At 47.2% G+C, this 23,347-nt stretch overlaps 1 protein-coding gene across 1 annotated transcript in view; it reads right to left on the reverse strand.

Annotated features, from left to right (window-relative positions):
- Positions 1 to 22,594, reverse strand: part of LOC144101995 (cytochrome P450 3A24-like) — a 56,605-nt gene extending 34,011 nt beyond the window's left edge. Inside the window, exons 1-2 of the mRNA XM_077635241.1 lie at positions 22,441 to 22,594; positions 6,432 to 6,669 (exon numbers count right to left, since the gene is read on the reverse strand). Coding sequence (XP_077491367.1) covers positions 6,432 to 6,617 — 186 coding nt within the window. The 5' untranslated portion in view covers positions 6,618 to 6,669; positions 22,441 to 22,594. The remainder of the gene's footprint in view (positions 1 to 6,431; positions 6,670 to 22,440) is intronic.
- Positions 22,595 to 23,347: the final 753 nt, after the last annotated feature.

Raw genomic sequence — 23,347 nt, forward strand, 5'->3', positions numbered from 1 at the left:
TGGATACTAGAAACGGGGATATAAGTCTGGCTGGCTTTTCCTTTTTCTCGCTATGAACTATGTGGTACTTTGGGAAGGTATTTTTCTTTTTGCTGAAAAATTGTGAGGTGACATCGGTCCGCCCTCTTTTCAGCCGGCGATCATTTGAAAGGAGAGAGGTAGCCATAATAAAGTGTCTTTTTCGGCCATGGTGCCAGCCACCCACCATGAAGCCCAACAAGGGGACAGGAAGGGAACTTGTAAGTCCTGCCCACATCAGCTGTACACCACTGCTATAACCAAATATGGGTAACTCAGGGTAGTTACACCACACAAAGTTGACTCTTGGCGACTATAAGATATGTAAGAAAAAACGGGAAGAGAGGAGGGGACAGGAGAGTTGTGAGAAAGACGATAGTAAAGTAAAATATAGAGAGGAGGACAGGAAAATGCGACTGCCTATTTCCCCCGGTCGGGTCAGGCCGGAGGTGCCGTCTACAGGAAGCTGGGGCCAAAGTGGTGTGTTTCCTCCGCCGAGGGGCCCTAAAGGTCCAAACGCTCGGCGTCGGCTCAACCACCAGGATCCCCTTTTCCCCAGACAAGGCGATGCCGCGCACGGCGAGGCGCGGGTGCTCGGGTCTGTGGTGATGCACCGTTCACCATCATCCCCCTGCGGAGGTGTCCCTGCGGATGCTCGGGAACCCGTGGTGTCGCCACTCACCAACGCCTGCAAGCTGAAGACGCCCCTCTGCGGGGATGTTGACGAGTGCGCTTTCCGTACCAGTTTGAGGAGCGAGGAATGCAGTAACAGTATTTCGGTCTTAAATCACGTGCAGGAACATATGGAATGGTGAACCGACTATAACAGAAAAGATTTAACACAATAGTTTTTGTTAACAGAGCGTTTAAACTTGGAAGCTTTAGACTTCCAAAACTATCAATGTCATTACAAATCGACAGGTCGTGGGCAACGTTTTTCAGAAGGGAACGCAGAAGTGAATTAACCATGTTCTGCCAGCTAACCGTGCCGTGACCACGGATGATATCTCTATCTGGGCAAAAGATGGCAATCCGGGACACATGGAGCAACATGGCAGTTCATTGTAATCAACCCCACCATGAATGTCGGCCTATGTTATCCGCCACTAATTTTCTGGCAACAGCAAGCAGTAAAATGAAAAGGGAGGTTATTGAGGGATTTTTAATTGAAAAGGCTGTGGACACGTGCATCAGCAGCCCTTCTGTCTGTCTATAGGAGAAAGAAAGGTCCTTCTTAGAACTGGTGCGGTTCTTGTGTTTTAACCACATCTAGACATCCTGGTAAACGATTCTTTTCGTACCTCACCTCATTGTTTTTATTTTGCTCTTAGTTATTTTGCCGTGTTGTTTGTTGGCCTAAAGCGGAAAGTTTCACCTTTGTATTTTAAAGGCTTTAACGAAACGAGGACGAGAAGAAACACGAAACACAGGAGCGCGCCCGTCCTGTGTTTCGTGTTTCTTCTCGTCCTCGTTCCGTTGCGCTGTGTCAATCTTTGTCGTAGAATGTATGCACCAATTAGCCCACACCAGAATCCTCTTATAACACATGTAGACCTGCCTACAACACGCAGCGGAGAAAATGGACGCTTATGCTGCATACTGTGGTCTCCAATGTGTTCCCAACAAATCAAAATTTGTCCACATTCGTCTCTCGCCTCGGGAAAACACTTCAGTTAACCTCACATTCCCTCCGAGTCCGGCCAGAGAGGCCAATGAAATACGCATCATCGGCCTCTTTATTCACCAACAACGCAGATCGGACGTAGCACTCGAGAAACTCCCCACCTGGGGCGACCGCGCGCGCCGTACGGTCCGCCAGGTTTCCCATTAGCGTGGGGGGTTACGAAGCAAGATGGTTTGCGGCTGGTACATGCCTCCATAACGAGTAGAAATCTCTGCTCAGCCCCTACCTTCACATGCACAAACACGACGAGGACCAACTCGACTTGATACACCACTAAGTCAACAAACGGGCTCTCGACCTTCCCATTACGCCATCCAACCAGCGTTTGCTGCACCTGGGGGTGGTCAACACCTATCGGTAACTCCGAGACGCCTATCTCCCCAACCTATACCCGAGCCCATCAGAAACGCCACCCGGTCAGCGCATTCTTCACCGACTCCATTTTCATCACGCCATCAACTTTGAGGAACAGGTACGAGCGCCAAAAACTGAGACGCATCTTCAGGGTCCGACCCATTCGCCGGAGCATGTCGCGCTTTCACCATAATGCCCATCGCCAGGCGCGTGCGAAAGTACTGACCCGATATTATTGTTTTGGTTTTCGGGGGTTTATTGTCCCAGAGGAACTGAGGCTATAAAGGACACCGTAGTGAAGGAAACCAGATATTTAAACCACTAGGGTTTCTTTAACGTGCACTGACATCGCACAGTGCACGAGCCTCTGGAATTTCGGCCCTGTCGAAATGCGACTTCTGCGGCCGGAAACGAACCCACGTCTTTCGGTTCAGCAGCCGAGTGCAATAACCACTTAGCCACCGTGGCGGACCGGAGTGACATGGTCCGCAAAGTACGCGGACACCGCCGCTCCCCACCCTACAAAATTTCTGTCCGTCCAACGACCCTCCGAATTGTAACCTCATCTGGGCTCCCGGCCACCAGGGACTCTAGGTAAATCAGTTAGCCCTCCCCCCCCCCCCCCCCCCCGCTCTTTCTGTTAGCGCTCTCTCTCCGGGCACCTACACTTGCTCTAGAAGCTTATTCTGAGATCAACAAATCTCGAATTGCATTGACAGAAATCACTACTTATTAGAAGGACCGTCATCGTCGCACTCCGGAACCGTGTGAGTGTCTCCGGAGAGGAGACGAACGGCTGCTTCAAGATTTTTCAAGTATAATGCTGTGCCCGGCAGTAATAAGGCACTTCAACTCTTAATATGACGGTGGCTGCAGCCTGCGTGGAGCGACTTTCACGGACGAACTCCACTTTGGCTGGGGTAGAATGGTAGGGTGTCCTAGTTGGGTTACGTTCATCTTCAAAGGAAAATATAGCGCGAACAGAGAAGACGAACGAATAACAGGGAAATACACATGGTCTGGGCGTGCCCTTCCAATCCCCACCCTTCCCAATGCTTCTTCCAACCTTCTAAAGAGGCCTGCGAGGCAGCGCTGCTGAGCTGCTATGACCTACTTTCCAAACGGACCTTGGTTGTCAGGACGCGAGTGGTATTAGACACCATTCAGGACCCGCAAAAGGAGCTACACCTAGATTTATGAGTATATCGGCCAGTTGGGCATGGAACAAAACAACGCCTTGTACTATCAGCGTCAAATGAAACGAGAACAAGAGAATTTCAACGGGAACTGCAAAACTAGAAGATGTTGCACAAGCCAAGCAGCATACAAGAACGGCTGCTATTCGCATCGCGGACGGAAATACCGCTCTTTGGAAGATTTAATATGACACGCCTGTTTTTCCTCTCCAGCCGCAATTATTCTTGTTTCTTTCTGCTAGCGCTTGAGTTCATTTGTTCGCATTTCATTTGACGCTGATGGTACATAACAAAAACTAAATGTTTACCATCATCACCACCACATCTCGGCAGTTATTTTGTTCTTTGTCCCATAACCAGGGAAGCACCGCTCCTTTCTCGTCATGGCGATGGAGCTGGGGGCTGGTGGCCCGGCTTTGGAACATAGTGCGTCGTCAGCAGCCGCCTATAAAAAGCGCCTCTACCACCTGAATGACTCAAGCAGCCAGGACTCTGGCGTACTCGGCAACAAATGATGACTCCTCGACCTACCACAGGTTCGTAATAGCCATTAGCAAGAAGGCCAAGCGCAGACTGCGAAGGCCAGCCGAGTCGTCCTCATCAAGCCATCAGCGATCATCTGGGTGCGAAGTGGCTCGCAACATACCATCTTGTTTTTGCCACACCAATCAACCGGCAACCTGAAACCCTCTGAACAGGGTTTCAAGATACAGAACTATGCATCGGAAAGCCTCGTACCGGGACGGATCAAAGACGTGAAAGTAAACCCCTATAAAACATCATTATCCCTGATTTCCTGCAGCTGACCTCACTAGAAAGTTGGACCGCAATCAACAAACTCGTCAGTATTAGTGTCTAGCTTCTAACCCTTCAAGACAGCGGCAGTACTGCTGGCGTAAATTTCAACGCTGACTCCGCCATATGTGACGCCGATTCGCCTATTTTAATCAAGCCGGTGACAAACAGCATTGAAATAATTCAAGTTTAGCGCTTCGGAAGCTCTAAATGTATCAAGCTGACCTTGGAGGGTGTCTCTGTACCATCATAAGTGAATGTTGGCCACTTTCGATACCCATTTTGGTCTTTTTTTCCTAAGAGGCTACAGTGTATTAAGCACGTGAGGATCGGTCACCTGAGTGCCCTCTACAACAAATATATTATGTGCCCGAGATGCTCCAAGCCGCACAGCTGCGACATTAGCCGCTAGAATTGCATGAAGTACGCCTAATGCCATGGCCCCTTTACTCTTCCTCGAAAGTCTGCACCTGTCTAAAGACTGAACGAGCGGTAATGAAACGAATAGTGCGATACTACTCTACGCATAGAAGGACGACGTCATTCGCGCTGCCGAAGATCCTCAAAGAAGGCAATGACATTTGAAGGGAAGGCCCTAAGCGCCACTACAGTCTGTCCACCTCCTCCGACAAAGGCACTAAATCCAGGGAGTCCGCCACCTGGTGGCGCCAAACCTACTACCATAGAAATTACATGGCAGCCACTACCGAAGACTTGCACGTCCACTGGGTCAGTGACGTTGTCGCAGTACACTCTTGAACGCCTACTACTGCATCAGAGAAAAGCCACGATCAGGACTGCGGTGATCTGCAACGTGTTTGCAATTATCGTGTTCTTTACCAATGCCATGCGTGTTGTGGTTTCTAGCCTCCTCACACCAGCAGCACACGACGCACTGCACGTACTGAAGAGCTACATGCAGTTCTTGCGGCGCAACTTAATTGTAGCAGCCAGCAAGCTCCACATTAGTGATCAGTGGCCTGAACAGTCGACTGCCCTCAAGGCCTACAAGGCACAGTTTTTGCTCCACGAAAGTAACAGGCTAGGGTTACAAATTGTGACTCTGCTCCTCGCCGCTTCTCCCTTTGTCTTTTCAATCTTTCGTCCCTGTCCCCTAGAGCAGCGTGACCAACCGGAACGCCCTTTTGGTTAACATCTCTGCCTTCGCTATTTCTCTTTGTGCCTCTCTCTACTTTCATTATTGCATATTTTATCTTAGACCTACCGCTGTGCTTTGCTTTTTGCAGTTCCTCGTTCATGCTGTGCAGTTGGTTGCCCGGGTTACTTAGCAAGGCGATGCCATCAGCGAATAAGAAGTTGCTTAAAAGGTTACTGAATTACACAATACTACCCGTGTATTTATTCTAGGTGTAATGGCTTTCAATTGGACTTAGTTCTCATCTTCCAGAAGCAGCTTACCCTCTTTACTAACTCTTTAAATAGTGCACGTTCTGAACATTCAGTACTTAATACTGCAAACTTATTAACTTGACAGCAGGGGTAGCTAAGTTGCTCATTTGAGTGAATATTTTTTCTTTAAACTTTTGGTATTTTATTACTCCTAGTCTGTTTAGCATGACAGAATTGTCATCCTCACAAGCTGAAACTTGCCCTATATATTCTCACGTCTTAAGGATAGCAGCGCATAATACATGGACGAAAGAAAGAGCACGCTCATCCCTTATTTCTCATTATCGTCTTTTGCGCTGCAACCCTTAACACTGTATTACCAGCTCGGCCTTTTATCAATTTTGATGATATTATCAGGCCTGAAAGAGACGAGTCATCCTGGCCGCATGTAGCATTTACTTCATTTGTACTCCAACCCAGGCTCGTAGACTCCTTGACGAGAATGTAACTTAACTATTTCGTATTTTAGTACCATCTCCTATAATTAGGTTTATAGGTTTATAGGGGTTTAACGTCCCAAAGCAACTCAGGCTATGGGAGACGCCGTAGTGAAGGGCTCCGGAAATTTCGACCACCTGGGGTTCTTTAACGTGCACTGACATCGCACAGTACACGGGCCTCTAGAATTTCGCCTCCATCGAAATTCGACTGCCGCGGCCGGGATCGAACCCATGTCTTTCGGGCCGGCAGCCGAGCGCCATAACCACACAGCCACCGCGGCGGCTTATCTCCTATAATTGATGTTGTGGTTATTGTAAGTTGCCCGAGTAAATGATATAAAAAAAGTTATCACCGCTTAGACTGCAGGCACCATCGCTTTTCAATGGTAACAATGAACAAGTCTATTTTGAAGCACTCCGCGGTTGAGCAGTAAAGGATAACAGAAAACGCCTTGTGTTCACACCCAGACAGCAGTTCTTAGCTGGATGTACCGAGGTTCTAGAAATTCTCAGCGGCATGGCAGATAAGCTTACGCGCAGACGGTTCTTCTTTAGCTGTTTCCAGTTGCCCCATAGAAGGTCCGGCTTAGGTCCTGGAACTCCAAGCTTTTTAAAAAGGCAATGTTTGCTCCGTCGGTCAACCGTCCACAGGACTGCATAAGACATCACGAGGAGCAGTGCAGCTTCTAGGACGTAGAACAAGATTCTCCAAGCTTCCATGGTTGTGCGTCTTAGCCACGGTCAAAGCTCTGTATCAAGTTAGCAGGCCACCCTGACATGAAAAGAGAAAAACAAACAAAAAATGTACTGGGAGCGCTAAACGTAAAAACCGTTCAGTATGGGCTGATATGTCAATCACTTTGTTAAATTTCGTCTCGCGTCGGTGACAACCGTACATAAATTCGGCTTACAGGCAAACGCCCTCCTAAATTTCCCACGAGCCGGCCTCTCTTAACGCAGGAGTTCGAGCATGGGGTAGAATTTATTTAGACAGGAAAATTCATTCTTTCTTGCTGTGAACATTGGCTTTCATAAACAGTGAGACTTTTGTGACAACTGCAAGGCAGTTGCGTCCAAAAAAGGATGTACATCGTTGAAGCCTTAAAAAATAATAGGTAAACATTGCTTTTCGTTTTTCGATTATCGCTCATATTGCAGAAGAAAACTACAAAATTCAAGGTAATGCGCCTTTTCATGCCGTACTAGAAGATCGCCAACGTAAGCACCAATGACACCCTGATCATGAACTGCGCGTCATTGAGGAGAAGTCCTGCACTCTTAATCTCGGCTCCCCATAAACACCATCGGTTCCACTCAAGTTACCCTTAAATTGCTGTTCCTGTTATTTCATCTGGAACGAAACTATTTTCTAGTTGCTCTGTGTGAAACGGCAACTTCATTTCCATCTTTTTTGAGCTTTTTAAATGGAAGAAGCTGAATTTAAGTAGAACCGCCGTATTTTAAATCTTTTTCCGGTTCCACTTAATGCAAACCTGCTCCTGTAAAAGCTCGTGGGGTTTCAGATAAAATTATGGTCACTGTATTGCTGCAAAAGTCTATCATATAGCGCACTGCAGATATTCTATTGATCTTTCTCTCCTGCTGGACGTTTGGACTTCTGACAGTGATGATGATGTTACTGGCTTGACATATAGCAAAGATTATTATGCCATTTGGTGAGCTTGCAAGATACAGTATGCGAATGAGAGCTGTTGCAAAGTAGATGAGAGAACGAGGCACACAGACCTGTGTTGTTTTTTTTCTTTCTAGGTCTGGATTGTTCGCATCAGTTTCTAGTTACATTCACTGATGTCTTTGATGTCTCGCAGTGATTGGGAGGAAAATTTTATGAGAGGAATATTATAATCAATATAATCATTTTATTAGGGCACACACATAGATAAATCGTGTTTTTCTTGCTCTCGTTTATTTCCCGTGTGCGTCCCCCGTTTCGTTTTCAGTGGAAAAAAGCGTCCCTTTAGCGGCACTTGCCAGACCGTTCTTGCCCATTTATAACTCCTGTATGAGCGTTTAGAGTCGGAGTAACCTTCGGCTTCATTCAACTATAGGTAGAGGCTGGTTGTCGGAAAGTGTAGTAGACAATAAACCAGAATCATGCAATTTAAGTCAGGTTATAAAGAAATACAAGTACGGTAAACAGCCATTTATATATTGATTTATATTTTGTGATAAGAATTAAAATAAGCAGAGACGCAACCCTAATGCAAGCATCCCCTAACCAGGTTGCTAAAAAAATATGTTGACTATACAGCGATTGCAGACTTCTACAGGATTAGTAATAAAATACCAATTTTAGATGGTGTCGGCAAAGGGACGCAATCCACAATTTTACGCAGCGTGTTTGCAAGAGTGATGGAAATTCAGAGGGCTAGATTGGAAAGAAGGGGGATAAAATTTACAAACTTTATTCTTACTCCGAATTGCTGACGACAATACCCATGCTCTCGTATTAACTCGTGTAGAGGTCAGTCTATCCTTCAGTATGTCGAGGCCATAATTTGGGGGACACGAAAGAACTGCACACGACAAAACAGCGTGCGTCAAAAGAGCGCTCAAAAACAGCGCAGCGACGAAACAGCACAGGAAGAAAACGGCACAGCGACAAAATAGCACAGCGAGAAAGCAGCACGACTACAGAAGAGCGCAGGAAAAAACAGCACGGTGAAAAAACAGCACATCGGAGTACGGTGCATACCTGCTGGAGGAGTGAACTATCACAACCATAACCGCTAACGGTAAATCACAACACCTGCGGCAGCGACATTTATAGTTAGCGAGTGCTCATTTCGCGGGTTCATTAAGAAACAGGTCTGCCACATTGATTCAGGAACAGCGCTGCTTAAACGATGCATACGGCAGAACGGGTGATTTTGTATAGTCCTTGCTTCCTTGAAATTCCCTGCATTCATTCTACAAATCTGCTTCAGTTCACTCCCACCTATGTTTGCTAGGTTAGGTTTTTCTGGTGGTTCCTGAGAAAAAGTGTCCAATTTGTCGAAAATGATGTTTTGAAGAAATCGGCTTGCAAGCGTAAAACTTAGCTTTGATCAAATGTCGCGAAAATTGATGTTTCGAAATAATTATGTTTGAAGTGAAAACAACAGCTTCAATATAAAATTGTATTCCACAAATGCACGCTGGTGCATGAATTTTCAGGTCAATTGGGTTGCCCGTTTCGCAAAGTACAATAACTGCCGGTCAGCCTCAGGCAACCACTGTGCAGCGTCCTGGTAAAACACCAAAGAACCTGAAATTCTCGCCTCGGGCAATTCTGCCCTCGCTAAAAGTAAGCATCACATACTGGATATATTCAGTGCGTGAAGGCCCTGTAGCTCGCTCCAAACAATATTACTGAGCATTCGATTGCCAACAGCGCCAGTTTTGAAGAATTAGGACATTTTGTTCATCCAGAGCCCTAGATCGGGCGTATTTGCCCAAATTCAGCATCATGATTGTCAACTCGCAAAACAAATGCTTCCAGAACAACTTATTCAGCGTTATTCATACCATTACCCACCAGAAAAGTGTATATTACCCTACCCTGTTCCTTACTTAGTGGGCTAAACGAGCAGTCGCTAACTTCAAAAGTCGCTGCCGTATGTTTTGTGTTTTACCGTTCGTTTATGGCTATGATTGTCCAACCCTACGGCAGCGCTGCACCGCACTCCGATGTGCCGTTTTGTCGTCGTGCTGTTTTTTCCCTGCGCTCTTCTTTCGTCCTGCTGTTTTTTTCGCTGTACTATTTTGTCGCTGTGCATTTTGTACTGCGTGTTGTTTTGACGCTTGCTGTTTTTTCTCTGTGTTGTTACGTCGCCATGCTGTTTTTTCCCTGTGCTGTTTTGTCGCTGTGCCGTTTTGCCGCTGTGCCGTTTTGTCGCTGTGCCGTTTTGTCGCTGTGCCGTTTTGTCGCTGTGCCGTTTTGTCGCTGTGCCGTTTTGCCGCTGTGCCGTTTTGTCGCTGTGCCGTTTTGTCGCTGTGCCGTTTTGCCGCTGTGCCGTTTTGTCGCTGTGCCGTTTTGTCGCTGTGCCGTTTTGCCGCTGTCCCGCTTTGTCGCTGTGCCGTTTTGCCGCTGTGCCGTTTTGTCGCTGTGCCGTTTTGTCGCTGTGCCGTTTTGTCGCTGGGCCGTTTTGTCGCTGTGCCGTTTTGTCGCTGTGCCGTTTTGCCGCTGTGCCGTTTTGTCGCTGTGCCGTTTTGTCGCTGTGCCGTTTTGTCGCTGTGCCGTTTTGCCGCTGTGCCGTTTTGTCGCTGTGCCGTTTTGTCGCTGTGCCGTTTTGCCGCTGTGCCGTTTTGTCGCTGTGCCGTTTCGCCGCTGTGCCGTTTTGTCGCTGTGCCGTTTTGTCGCTGTGCCGTTTTGTCGCTGTGCCGTTTTGTCGCTGTGCCGTTTTGTCGCTGTGCCGTTTTGCCGCTGTGCCGTTTTGTCGCTGTGCCGTTTTGTCGCTGTGCCGTTTTGTCGCTGTGCCGTTTTGTCGCTGTGCCGTTTTGTCGCTGTGCCGTTTTGTCGCTGTGCCGTTTTGCCGCTGTGCCGTTTTGTCGCTGTGCCGTTTTGTCGCTGTGCCGTTTTGCCGCTGTGCCGTTTTGTCGCTGTGCCGTTTTGTCGCTGTGCCGTTTTGTCGCTGTGCCGTTTTGTCGCTGTGCCGTTTTGTCGCTGTGCCGTTTTGTCGCTGTGCCGTTTTGCCGCTGTGCCGTTTTGCCGCTGTGCCGTTTTGTCGCTGTGCCGTTTTGTCGCTGTGCCGTTTTGTCGCTGTGCCGTTTTGTCGCTGTGCCGTTTTGCCGCTGTGCCGTTTTGTCGCTGTGCCGTTTTGTCGCTGTGCCGTTTTGTCGCTGGGCCGTTTTGTCGCTGTGCCGTTTTGTCGCTGTGCCGTTTTGTCGCTGTGCCGTTTTGTCGCTGTGCCGTTTTGTCGCTGTGCCGTTTTGTCGCTGTGCCGTTTTGTCGCTGTGCCGTTTTGTCGCTGTGCCGTTTTGTCGCTGTGCCGTTTTGTCGCTGTGCCGTTTTGTCGCTGTGCCGTTTTGTCGCTGTGCCGTTTTGTCGCTGTGCCGTTTTGCCGCTGTGCCGTTTTGTCGCTGTGCCGTTTTGTCGCTGTGCCGTTTTGCCGCTGTGCCGTTTTGTCGCTGTGCCGTTTTGTCGCTGTGCCGTTTTGTCGCTGTGCCGTTTTGTCGCTGTGCCGTTTTGTCGCTGTGCCGTTTTGTCGCTGTGCCGTTTTGCCGCTGTGCCGTTTTGTCGCTGTGCCGTTTTGTCGCTGTGCCGTTTTGCCGCTGTGCCGTTTTGCCGCTGTGCCGTTTTGTCGCTGTGCCGTTTTGTCGCTGTGCCGTTTTGTCGCTGTGCCGTTTTGTCGCTGTGCCGTTTTGTCGCTGTGCTGTTTTGTCGCTGTGCCGTTTTGCCGCTGTGCCGTTTTGTCGCTGTGCCGTTTTGTCGCTGTGCCGTTTTGTCGCTGTGCCGTTTTGTCGCTGTGCCGTTTTGCCGCTGTGCCGTTTTGTCGCTGTGCCGTTTTGCCGCTGTGCCGTTTTGTCGCTGTGCCGCTTTGTCGCTGTGCCGTTTTGTCGCTGTGCCGTTTTGTCGCTGTGCTGTTTTGTCGCTGTGCCGTTTTGCCGCTGTGCCGTTTTGTCGCTGTGCCGTTTTGTCGCTGTGCCGTTTTGTCGCTGTGCCGTTTTGTCGCTGTGCCGTTTTGTCGCTGTGCCGTTTTGTCGCTGTGCCGTTTTGCCGCTGTGCCGTTTTGTCGCTGTGCCATTTTGCCGCTGTGCCGTTTTGTCGCTGTGCCGTTTTGTCGCTGTGCCGTTTTGTCGCTGTGCCGTTTTGTCGCTGTGCCGTTTTGTCGCTGTGCCGTTTTGTCGCTGTGCCGTTTTGCCGCTGTGCCGTTTTGTCGCTGTGCCGTTTTGCCGCTGTGCCGTTTTGTCGCTGTGCCGTTTTGTCGCTGTGCCGTTTTGTCGCTGTGCCGTTTTGTCGCTGTGCCGTTTTGTCGCTGTGCCGTTTTGTCGCTGTGCCGTTTTGTCGCTGTGCCGTTTTGTCGCTGTGCCGTTTTGTCGCTGTGCCGTTTTGTCGCTGTGCCGTTTTGTCGCTGTGCCGTTTTGTCGCTGTGCCGTTTTGCCGCTGTGCCGTTTTGTCGCTGTGCCGCTTTGTCGCTGTGCCGTTTTGTCGCTGTGCCGTTTTGTCGCTGCGCTGTTTTTACTCATGCTGTTTTGTCGTGTGCTGTTCTTTCATGGCGCCGATATTAAAATATTTTGCGCGGCTTTCTTGAAAAGAGGAAGCACATGAAGCCTTTCCAAAGTAACGTTGCCCGTAACTGCCGTACTCCGTGAAGGCTCGCAGGCTCTCGTAAGGCGGCTGCGTAAACGTTCCCTTCCTTCTTTTCTGCATTTCTAGCCTGGCTACACCCCTTGATCCACGTATTCGTCTCCCGAATTTCGGGCAGCATTACTTTGCAAAAGCTTCACGTGCTTCCTTTTTTCAAGAGAGCGGAGCAAAAGATTTTAATATCACGAAAATGTGGCGATAAGCGCAGTGCCCAACCGCAACTAACACGCCTTTGTTTGGCGTATCACGCTTACAGAGCCTTCTGCCTCTATACCCTGGCTGTGCGTAAAAAGCGGGTGCGTTTCGACCGAGGCGAAACGCTAAGGCGCCCATGTGCTGTGCGATGTCAGTGCACGTTAAAGATCACCAGGTGGTCGCAATTATTCGGGAGCCCTGCACCACGGCGCCTCTTTCACATGCTACGGCCTCAGCCACATTTTAACATGAGTATTATTAATTTTCTTCCAATCCTAGTTTAGTGTGGCAAAGCACAATTTTCCACCGAACGCCCGCCCTAACATTCTATCTGTAAAACAGTTTACAACAGGCAGCGATGTATTGGAAGAATTACCAGAGTGCATCAAGCGGCCGCCAAAGATCTGGATCACGCGAGTGAAATGAAAAAAATTCGCGAATCGGTTAAGGTGCATTAGGCAAACACACTGACGTCGACTATTGCATTACAATACTGCTCGTCAGGGAAACATGCTATAGTTTTATATTGTTACGGTTGAGCTGTAGAACGGAAATTTGAGCGTAAAAAGACTGGAAATAAACGCCTGACAATGCAGGTGGCCATGAAAAGGAAGAGAAGTATCGGTGAGAGGAAGATGAGCCGAGAGTCTTTCCAAGAAAAGAATATCCAGCACAAGCGATGTCGGCGACAGACGACCGTGTTCGCAAATAAAGTTGCAAAGAATAATCACACTACACTACTCTAATAGCATCGGGGCTCAGAGAAAGCCTACTTCTGAGCCGCACGAAGCAGTTTGGCTACATAGAGTGTAACAACAATGTTTTTGCGGGGTTTTTTTGGTCAGGAAGAGCTGCTTAAAACTTAGTTGAAGAGCACTTGTTGCTGGGCTAGTCGGTGCATAGTTCTAGGAACAAACGTTAGCGCAAAATACGACACATTCACAAGAAAGGTGTACAGGAAACGCGCTACTGAGAACTGATTCCTTTATTGAAAAAAAAGCACGTAATATATAGGGACACCGTCACGCCACCTATAAGCTGCAGCAAACGTCTGAATGATGTAAAGGGTCAGAAAAGCGATAAAAGGCACAACACTAAAAACCCGACGTAGCTAAATACAATAAAAGTGGCGGAAGAACATTAAAAGGCCTGACAGGTGGTGTATAGGGTCAAAGTAACATGATTAAATGGGATCCGACAGGATAATAACAAAACTAAAATGCATTAAAAAGGTAAAAAACCTTAATATAAAAAAGCACGTGAGACAAGAAAGTCCTTCTAAAAAGGCTTTGTGCACTGAACACTTTAGATTACGCCAACACGCCAACGTCATGAGAAGCCGCTAAAGCCATCACGCGAGGAGCACGCTTTATCAACGGTGACGACACAATGAATGACGCCGCATTTAGAGTTACATTAGAACCGCCAGTGCCTCCAGACTCTGCAGGTTGAAAACGGGCTTATCGCCGCAGCAGGCTATTGAAGCGTCGTCAGTTGCCACCACTGGCTCCGAAGCAGCCGCTGTAACTGTCTCGCTCAGCGATAGCCAAGGCAGTTGTGAAGTGCCTTGCTAATTGATATTTCAGGCGGCGGGGCATGGAGGCCGCAGTGCGATGGATATTTGACGCCGTGAATGAGATGCGAACGGCTTACTAGCACTGCGTCAACTACGCGTCAACACAGCTTGAAAACCTGCGGATAGCTTGATGTTCATGGGACAGTGCCCTGGTAGGTAATTGCTGACTGCATGAAATCGTAGCGCTTTCTGCCTATAATCATCGCGGCTGAGCACCAACACTTTCCTAACAGCGTTTCCTAGACACCTCCTAGACACCGAGACACCTCAGAAACGTTGTCATATATGGTTTGAGTTGTTGCCCTGAACTTGGTTACAGAATTGCGGCCACGTTTTACGTGTTGACCAACAGACACAGAGGGCAGTTTCAGCAGTTTCGGGTGTTAGCAAAGGAGCAACCGAACGCCTGTAACGTGAGCACTACTCTTTCCATGCACAGTTATTGTGTGGCCGTTTGTGCTCTTTACAGACATAAAAAAGCTCGCCGCTATGTTGAGGAGAGGTCGGGGTTAACGATACACAAAGAAATGGTCCTGGATTTACTCTTGTTCTGATTTTTTTTCGCTCCAAGGTCGCATCAAATGACATTTCATCTCTCGCTTGCATCTCTCGCGCTAGCAAAAAGGGTGGTGCCATACTGAGATTACGGCGTGGCCCGTGGCTCAGTTGAGGAAAAGGGCCCGTAGTGGCGTATACATAAACTCAGCAGAATCGGGTCTACTTTGTCTATACTTTCGGGAATTATCGTGAAATATGCAAAAAAATAGCGCGTAAGGTATAAATCAGATGGCTGTGCAGGAGTTTATTCGCTAGGAAGAGTAGGGAGAATGGACTTTCTTGCTGGGCCAAGACAGTAACTTGCACGAGCCCTAAAAACACGCCGTCGGGCTTGGCGAAGCTGCGCGACATATTTTCGTCCCGAAAATGGTCAATTCACATCGCACACTAAGGGGTGATCTTCTCTAAGTGGCTGCTCTGCCTCCTCCGGGCTTCGTGCGAGAATATGCCAAGATGAGTCGACAAGCTTGCACGCTTCCTGGAGTGTGCCACCAATGCTATAAGGCGCTAGCAACCTTTTTTTGTTCTTGTACTTTACCAGCAGCTTTCTGCTGAGGGTTGCCGGAGTGTTCCCTCGAGTGTCAAACAGAATCAAGTGCCGTTATAGCAACATTCCCTAATAACCGCCCTTCATGATAGGAATGAACACGGTGTTGTAAAAATCTGCCGTTGCCAAGGATTAGTTTTTACGCACGCTCGTACATCATGCCACTTCTGTCCCTGAAAGTAAATCTAACGAGAAATATAATAAAGTAGTCCGAAAGTAAATCTAACGAGAAATTATTGACAAGTTTAACAGGCAAACGCTATTTGGGTGTAATGCTTCAGTGACAAAACCAATTGCGCAAACTGAATTGAGAAAACCCATTGCCTGTCCAATTTTAGTCCGAATCCATTTTTATCCTATTAGTGCCGTAATGGGTTCATTGAATTCGAGTTTCCACCTATCAGACTGCTGATGTACTGTGCTTTGACTGATTACATAGCACTGAAGCACACCCCGATATCTCAGCATCTGATTTGATTTCTTATTGATTTCTGTTTACGTTATCTGAGAGGTACTGTCGTTATTGTGAATACGTTACTTTTAATTTTTACTACTTTGTTCATATATCTGATTACGGGGATCCCGTTTAGCGGTGTTTAGTTGGAGAGTTCCTTTTAACAATGCTAAATTACTGATGGCGTTGCTAAGCTGATTTCTCCACGGGTTGAAAAGTTCTCTTGAGCACCTACAGGAGTAAAACTCAATGCTAGTTTTCAATTTACACAGGGAAAAAATCAACCCTCTGAGAAGAAAAAAATACTTCACGATTAACAGTGGGGTACTTCAAAGAGTATGGCAATGCAGTAATCTCGGCCAATTAGTGGGCACACACTGTATACATAAAGAAAACGTCAGACGGAGAAGCACGTCTTTTTATTTCCAGAAGGTTAAAAGCGCATTGAGTGCGTTTAACAGGGCCCGCCAAATTATGAACAGCACCTAAAACTGCATTGGGCTTGCATGGCAACCAGATGACAATGTGCCTAACATGCGCAGTGCGTAAGCCGCGCTACCGTGAAAGCTGTAAATACGATGCTTCTTGCAATACACGTGCGTCTTGTTCTGGCCTTCATGCTATCGAGTGCCGTCATTGCGATCTGATACATGGTGTCAGAAGTGTGCAGTTTAGCAGGGCGTAGCTCGATGGACCAACCACCGCAGAAAGGCGAACCAAGAGTGGCAGGCGCCGGCGTGCAAGCGTTTCGAATGCTGAAGTCTCCGAACCTTTGCTGCTCGCGGGCAACTAGTCGCAGAATCGGAAACGGAGCAAGGAAAATCTGCAAGTCTTCAACAAGTGCACCAAAGAAGCCAAAGGATCACCAAAGAAGCGAAGCAGCAAAAGCTGCACTCCTGTTGAGCGTTTCCAGAGATGAAGTGCTTGACGTCTTCAACAAGGTTGACAAACAAGAAGGCAAGGAAGATTACGACACCCTGATCAGGAAGTTTGAAGCATACTGCGCTGAGGTAAGCAATGAAGTGCATGAGCGGGATGTTTTTCTCTCGAGAAAACGAGATGGACAGCCGTTCAGAAGATTTATCCGAGACCTCAAGAAGCAAGCGGCGCAGTGCAACTTCGAAGGATAGCACGATTCAATGATCAGAGATCAGATCGTCTTTGGGACGAATAATCCCAAACTGCGTGAATAAATGCTGCGAGAAAAGGGATTAACGTTTTTAAAGGCCAAACAAATGTGCAGGGCAGCGGAATCAGTGGCACAAAGAAATCAGGTCTGGGTTAGGCTAGATCACAGCATTCACTGTCTCTCTATGTAGGGCATCATGCCGCCGCTGCTTAGAGATGTAACAGACCAGTGCGGGCGACGGTAATACGCAGCGCTGCAAGAAATGCACCGCCGGCATAAACACAGGCAGTGTCCTGCCTATGGAAAAAAATGCACCTCCTGCCGAAAGCTTAATCAATCTTTGCGATTTGTTTGTTGTTCGGCCAGGGCGGTCGTCAGCGAACTTAACTCGTCAGCGAAGTCTGCGAACCAAACTTTGATGAAGAGTTTGACGCCCTTTCAGTACACCGCAATTTTGAGCATACCGCATGGTGCAAACTGCCGAACTGAATTCTACGAGCTCCGCCCTGCGAGCTTACAACGGAGGCATAATCACGAACTTCGTAACAACAGTCCGTAAAGTAACTGTTGGAAGTGCCGCAACTACAGTAAAATTCTACGTGGGGGGAAAATTCCTGTTGGGCAATACTGGGGCTTCAAGCGGAGCTTTGTGCCTCGTGCAGCGCACAGTGGACACTATCACCACTTCTGCTGAACAGGAAGCAATCAAGCACTTTAGGCACATCTTCGAGGGTATAGGATGCCTAAAGAAACGGTGCCGCCTTGTACTACAGCCAGATGCTGTCCCTGTCGTCCAACCAGCGCGGCGGGTGACCCTGTCCTTGCGCCAACCCCTTCGCGACGAGCTTCGGAGAATGGAAAGAGCTGGCTTCATCAAAAGACTTACCAACCTAGTGGGTAAGCCCTTTGCTTTGGGCCAAAAAGAAGGACGGCAGACTTAGGGTGCGCATGGATCCAACATGTATCAATGAGCATATAGAGAGGCTACACTACCAGCTTTCCAGGCACGAAGATATTGAAGCAGAATTGACCGGCGCTTGCTACTTCAGTTTCCTAAACGCGAACTCTGCTTTTCACCAGATAAACACGACAAACGAGCATTAAAAATATTCACTTTTGCTACCCCTTTCGGTCAATACATTTACTTGCGCCTACCGTTTGTCATCTCATCGGCGCCGTAAGTTTTTTCACAAAATTCTGAATTAGATGTTTGGTGGGCTGCCAGGTGTACACCTGTATATCTACGACATTCTGGTGTAGGGGACTCCCCGTCAAGAGCATCATGAACGGCTAGTAGCAGTTCTGAAAGGTGCCGAAAAAGCAGGATTAACATTAAACGTCGAAAAATGAAATTTCGGTTTAACCGAGGTGCATTTTCTGGGGGATGTTATCGGAAAAAAAGGAATTTCCCCGAACCCTAAGCTTGTGCGCAACCTAGTGCAAATTCGAACAACAAAAAACAAAGCCGATGTGCAGCGCATGTTAGGAGCGGTCAGCTACTTTCTAAAATATGTTTCACTGTTGTCGGACAGTACAGCGCTACTGCGAGCGCTTATCAAACCACAAGTCGAGCTCGAGTGGACCGAAAACCATGCGAAAGAATGGAAAAGCATCACGCAGGCACTCGCGAAAACGCCAGTGCTAGCAATATTTGACACAAAAAAGGAAACAAAAATAACAAACGATGCATCCAAAGACTGCGTCGGAGCGGCACTTTTGCAATGTCATGATGGTCACTGGCGACCAGTGGCTTATGCTTCACGAGTTTTAACATTAACAGAGCAGCGTTACGCGCAAATTGAAAGAGGCACGTGGCATTCCGTTCGGTTGCGAGAAGTTTCCCCAGTTCGTGTATGAACAGACGGTCATTATGGAGACCGACAACAAACCGCTTCTGTCAACCGCTTCTAAAAGATTTGGTGACATCCCCCATGATAGCAGAGATGTTTTTAAAGACTAATCAGGCGCTGTCGTCAGCACGTCTGTCTAGTGCGCTCGAAAAGCCAGCTTTTGGCTGCATGCGCAACACGTATACCGATAACGCCTGGTTTAAGATAGCCTTTATCTGAGCATGCGCCGCCACACTGACGGCACTGCTTTCTTTTTTATCTCCACGCAGGACCGCAGCCGCGATCGCAAACGTTCGCCGGTGAAAGCTCTGCAGGCCGCGGAACCAAAGCCCTAATGACACATTTGGGAAAATTCTTGCTGGAGGGTGTTATCTCGGCTTTGATTTTGCAGCCTAAAATACCTTCACCGACGATCGTTCGCGGTCACGGCTGGGGTCCTGCGCGGCAATAAAAATGAAGGCAGTGTTATCAGTATGGCGCGGCATGCTCGGAAGTCGACGTATAGAGTTAGTACAATATTATTACTATCAATCTCCTTAGACATTATGTCCCTAAAGTCTCCCAGGAGATCGGTTGTGCTTAAACCGTTTCGGAAGGCAAACTATGCAGGATGTAGGAGATTTTATTTATTGCAGAATGAAGTCATGCATGGATAGACTGCGTTTTGTAGTATGCAGGCTATGAACGAGAGTATGGCAATCGGCCTATGGTTATAGTTTTTAGATTTTTCTTATGCACGGGTCTGACCATACTCACTTTCATTTTGTTTCGGATACTGCCTGTAACCAAGGTTTGATTTTTAATGTGTTGGAGTGCACCTTTAAGGCACTCAAAAATCTTTATAATACCTTTGAGTCTTGTCCCGTCAGATTCCGCTGATTTGCTTGCCGGGAAGAACCTGATCACATCCCATAGTTAGCTCTCGGTGACTCTTGGTTGAAATGCCGATTGAAGATTCGTTATTGGGTGACTGAGCTGTGCGTGGCGTGTGCTGTTTTATTTTGAAGGTTTGTTATTGAACCTCACATTGTACTTTTTGATGTCATTGGAAAGAGCAAGATTGGAATGACAGAGAATTGCTTCTTGCAGTTCAGTGTCAACATTCTGCTTATGTGGTCTTCTTACAACTGCGTTAGCTAAACCCCATGCTTTCCTTCCATTCTGGCCACAGTCTGCAAACTTCCGCAGTTGTAACTTTCTTGGCTATCCTTACCTTAGCAATTATCTTGTTTCTTCTTACTCCATATTCTTCCCTTAGAGTCATTGGGGTTGTTCTGACATATTTTAGTACCTTATTTTTAAGTAAGATAAGTCCATAATCTCTATTTCTGAAAGGCCTAGAAGCGTTTCGACGTTTAAGTTTAACCTTGCTTTGTGTTATTTTATAAGTATCCTTAAGATTTCGAAGAAGTACCTCATAGGCGTCTAAATGGTCATACACCAGGAAAGAATACCAATTAAAACTCATATTATGCTTATTTACATATAGTTTCATACTTTCCGCTTGGAAGATCTATACGTTGGTGATTTTCACTGAGTCGCTTTGAGACGTTAAACCCTTATAAACCATAAACCATCCGAGTATCGCTAGCGCCACGAATTAGCGGTCTGCTACCTTTTCAATAACGCAATTTAAAATTATTTGACTTTCTAGCCTCGTAATAATATGATTAATGCAGGCGTTTGTAACCCGGTTACCAAGGATCCCTTCTGTGTGGTAGTTTGTATTCGAGCTTGAAGACCATAACAGGCCAGTGTTATTATTTATTCTTTAATAGTTGGCTTAAATTACAGAAAAATATCAATATTGAAATATCCGTACAGTATGACATGTTTAATATAGCTGTGTTTCCTCAGTAACTAAAGTTCTTCCGAAAAGGTAATTAAGTTCGCACTCGGAGGTCTGTAGACTCCGCAGATCAGATATTTTTGTTTGCCTGCTGCAAAATGAATAGCTGCTACTCCAGCTTCCTTGAAATGGGCTTGAAAACTGTCGCAAACTCAGTTATTCTTTACAAAAACGACAATCCCTCCCCCCCCCCCCCCCCTTTTCTTCCTTCTGTATGCTGTGAAAGTGATCTAAAACAACCAATCGAGAATTGGGGGCATTCATGTATAGTTACCATAATTTCATTCAAAATTAGAACCTGTGATGATACTAAAGATTGCATAAAAAGAACAAGAAAACTGTCCCAATTTTTACGAAAGCTTCGCACATTGATATGCAATAATTCGAAGACAATTTTGGTGCCACATCCAAATGTACACTAAGTCTTCTGCTTATTGCAGTCGCTTAGTGTGTTATGAGCCTCAGCCATGTGGAGTTAGTTTGGGCACTTCACCTGCATAATTAATACTAATTACAGAGGCACCTTCTACCTTTAGCACAAAAATTAAGGCGAAAACCTTTAATGATCCATCGTTGTCCGTCCGTCTGTCTCTAAAATCTGTCACATAATAGCTATTACTGTACCAACGGTCCAGTCATCTGCACGAAGTCCTTCGTCCGCTAGTGGGAAAAACGACGACCTACGTTAAGGACTCACGCCATTTTGTGGAAAAACTAAAGAAGACATCGATTGAAGACCAGGACGTCATGGTTTCATTTGACGCGAAATCTATTCACCGTACAGTGCTGCAAGGAAACACTTGCCGTAGACGGCTCATTGCCTTCAAGGACTCCGTTCGACGTGGACGACCCATGCCGTTTCTTAAGATTTTCTCACGACAACACGTATTTTGTCTTCAACGGAACTTTCTACAGGCAGCGTTTCGGCACAACAATGGGAGCCTCTATCTCCATTGTCTGCACCAACCTCGCATTAGAACCATTGAGAGAGCAGCCATTTCCACGTTCCAACCGGCGCCAAATTTATTCCTGCGCTATGTGGACGACTATTTCAGCATTATGCATCACGAAGTTGTGCAGCCTTTCCTACTTCATTCAAATTCAGTTCAGTCATCAGTACAATTTACCGTGGAAGAAAAAGCCAACGGAAAAATTCTTTTTCTTGATGTCCTCGTACAGAGAAAAACAACCGAGAACAGGAACAGCGCCATGGCCCAGAATACTCTGTTGTGGCGAGGGAAATATCAGGTCAGCTTCTCTCACTCCCTTTGCTGTTCCTTAAGCAGCCGTCATTCCCTTCTAGGCAAGCAGCTTTTTAAGTTTCTTCTTTTGCTCCATCGAAAAGGCAGTGATGGTATTGCGCGCAACGTATTCTTCGGAATTATCTGGAATTGGACGCAACGAAGGTGCATCTCGCGTGTGTAACAGCAGTTATGGCCTTACGCAAAAATCTTTTTCGAAATTTCATCGGCGGACAAAGACAGTATGAAGAGGCGATGTTGAGAAGGTATGTCTTTTGCAACTCGGTAAGTCGTTCGAATGAAGCAGTACTAAGGATTAGCTTTAGCAAATCTTTCCCACCAATTTTGTTATCGTCCGTGAAGATAAGACGTAACAAATTCCACACTCCACTGCAAAGAATGGAAAGCTTAGAATTAAGAGGAAGGGTTGTAATTTCGTCGCGGGGGTGATAGTTGTAGCATGGAACAGCGAACGAGGGAGAGAAGAATGCGAAATTGTGACTTTCATTGCTCCAAAGCCGGCCGCTAGGCGCCTGGAACGCCAGGCCCGTCGACGCTCGCGTGATAAACTTCAAATCGCGCTCGACAGTACGTGCTGCAAATCCAAGACCACTGCACTTCCTTTGGCATGCCTTTGAATGCAATCTTTGTTACTCCTGAACATTCCCCGATATGATAAGGATGATTGCATAAGAAACACTAAGTGTAGGCTTTCATCCGCAACGTCCTACATACAGCCTAGCCAATCACGAAGCGACGACATGCTCCTAAGGCAAGGTGCAAGATGTGTGCAGTCTGGGGGAACAAATCGGGAATTCACACAAGAAAGCTTACCTAATCAGTAAGGCTGCAGTAGGACGATGAGGCCCTGCTCGCGTGCTCCGCCGGACTGCGACCGTCGAAAAGCAGGCGCCTTCTTTTTTGCCAAGAAGCAGCAGTCGACTGGCAGCGAGTGGGCAGTCGGTAGGTGACGTTTTTTCATGACGGTTCCGGCGACTGAGTGCCTGGAAGAGCTTTATCAGCAGTGAACTTGATATCCCGCTGTAGCCCTTGGATCCACCTAAGCAGTAATGAAGATTAGATCCTGCTCGCGTGCTCTGCCGGACTGGGGCCGTCGAAAAGCAGGCGCCTACTTTTTTGCCAAGAAGCAGCAGTCGACTGGCAGCAAATGGTAGTCTGTTGGTGATTTTTTTTCTATGACTTTTCCGGCGGCCGATGGGCTCAACAGCAGTATCAGCAGTCAACTTGATATCCCGCCGTTGCTGACGGATCCACCTAAGAAGTAAGGAAGATTAGATCCTGCTCGCGTGCTCCGGCAGACTGCCTCCAATACCGGATGATTCTGCCTTCAATCAATTAACATGAACTTTAATCTTGGCTTGTGTGATAACTCAATGACAATATGCCTGACATGCGCAGTGCATAAGCCGCGGTATGGGGAAAACCATAAATACGGTGCACCGCAATAAACATGCGTTGCTCTTGTTATGGCCTTCATGCTGTCGAGAGCCGTCACTGCGATGTGATACAACATCGATATCTTTGAAGTGAAAAGCATGGTCTGTTATAAGGCTGAAATTTGGAAATTCTGCGAAAATGCAATTAATGAATCTGAAGAGAGTGCAGAAGACTATTAGCAGCAAACTGCTACACGTTATTTTGAGAGCGAACAGCATGAGAGTAAAATCAAAATATTCATTTCTTGCAAGAAATTAAGAGAATAAATTTCACTGTGGCAGGT

This window comes from Amblyomma americanum, chromosome 8, assembly GCF_052857255.1.
Source record: "Amblyomma americanum isolate KBUSLIRL-KWMA chromosome 8, ASM5285725v1, whole genome shotgun sequence".
NCBI classification, from domain to species: Eukaryota; Metazoa; Arthropoda; class Arachnida; order Ixodida; family Ixodidae; genus Amblyomma; species Amblyomma americanum.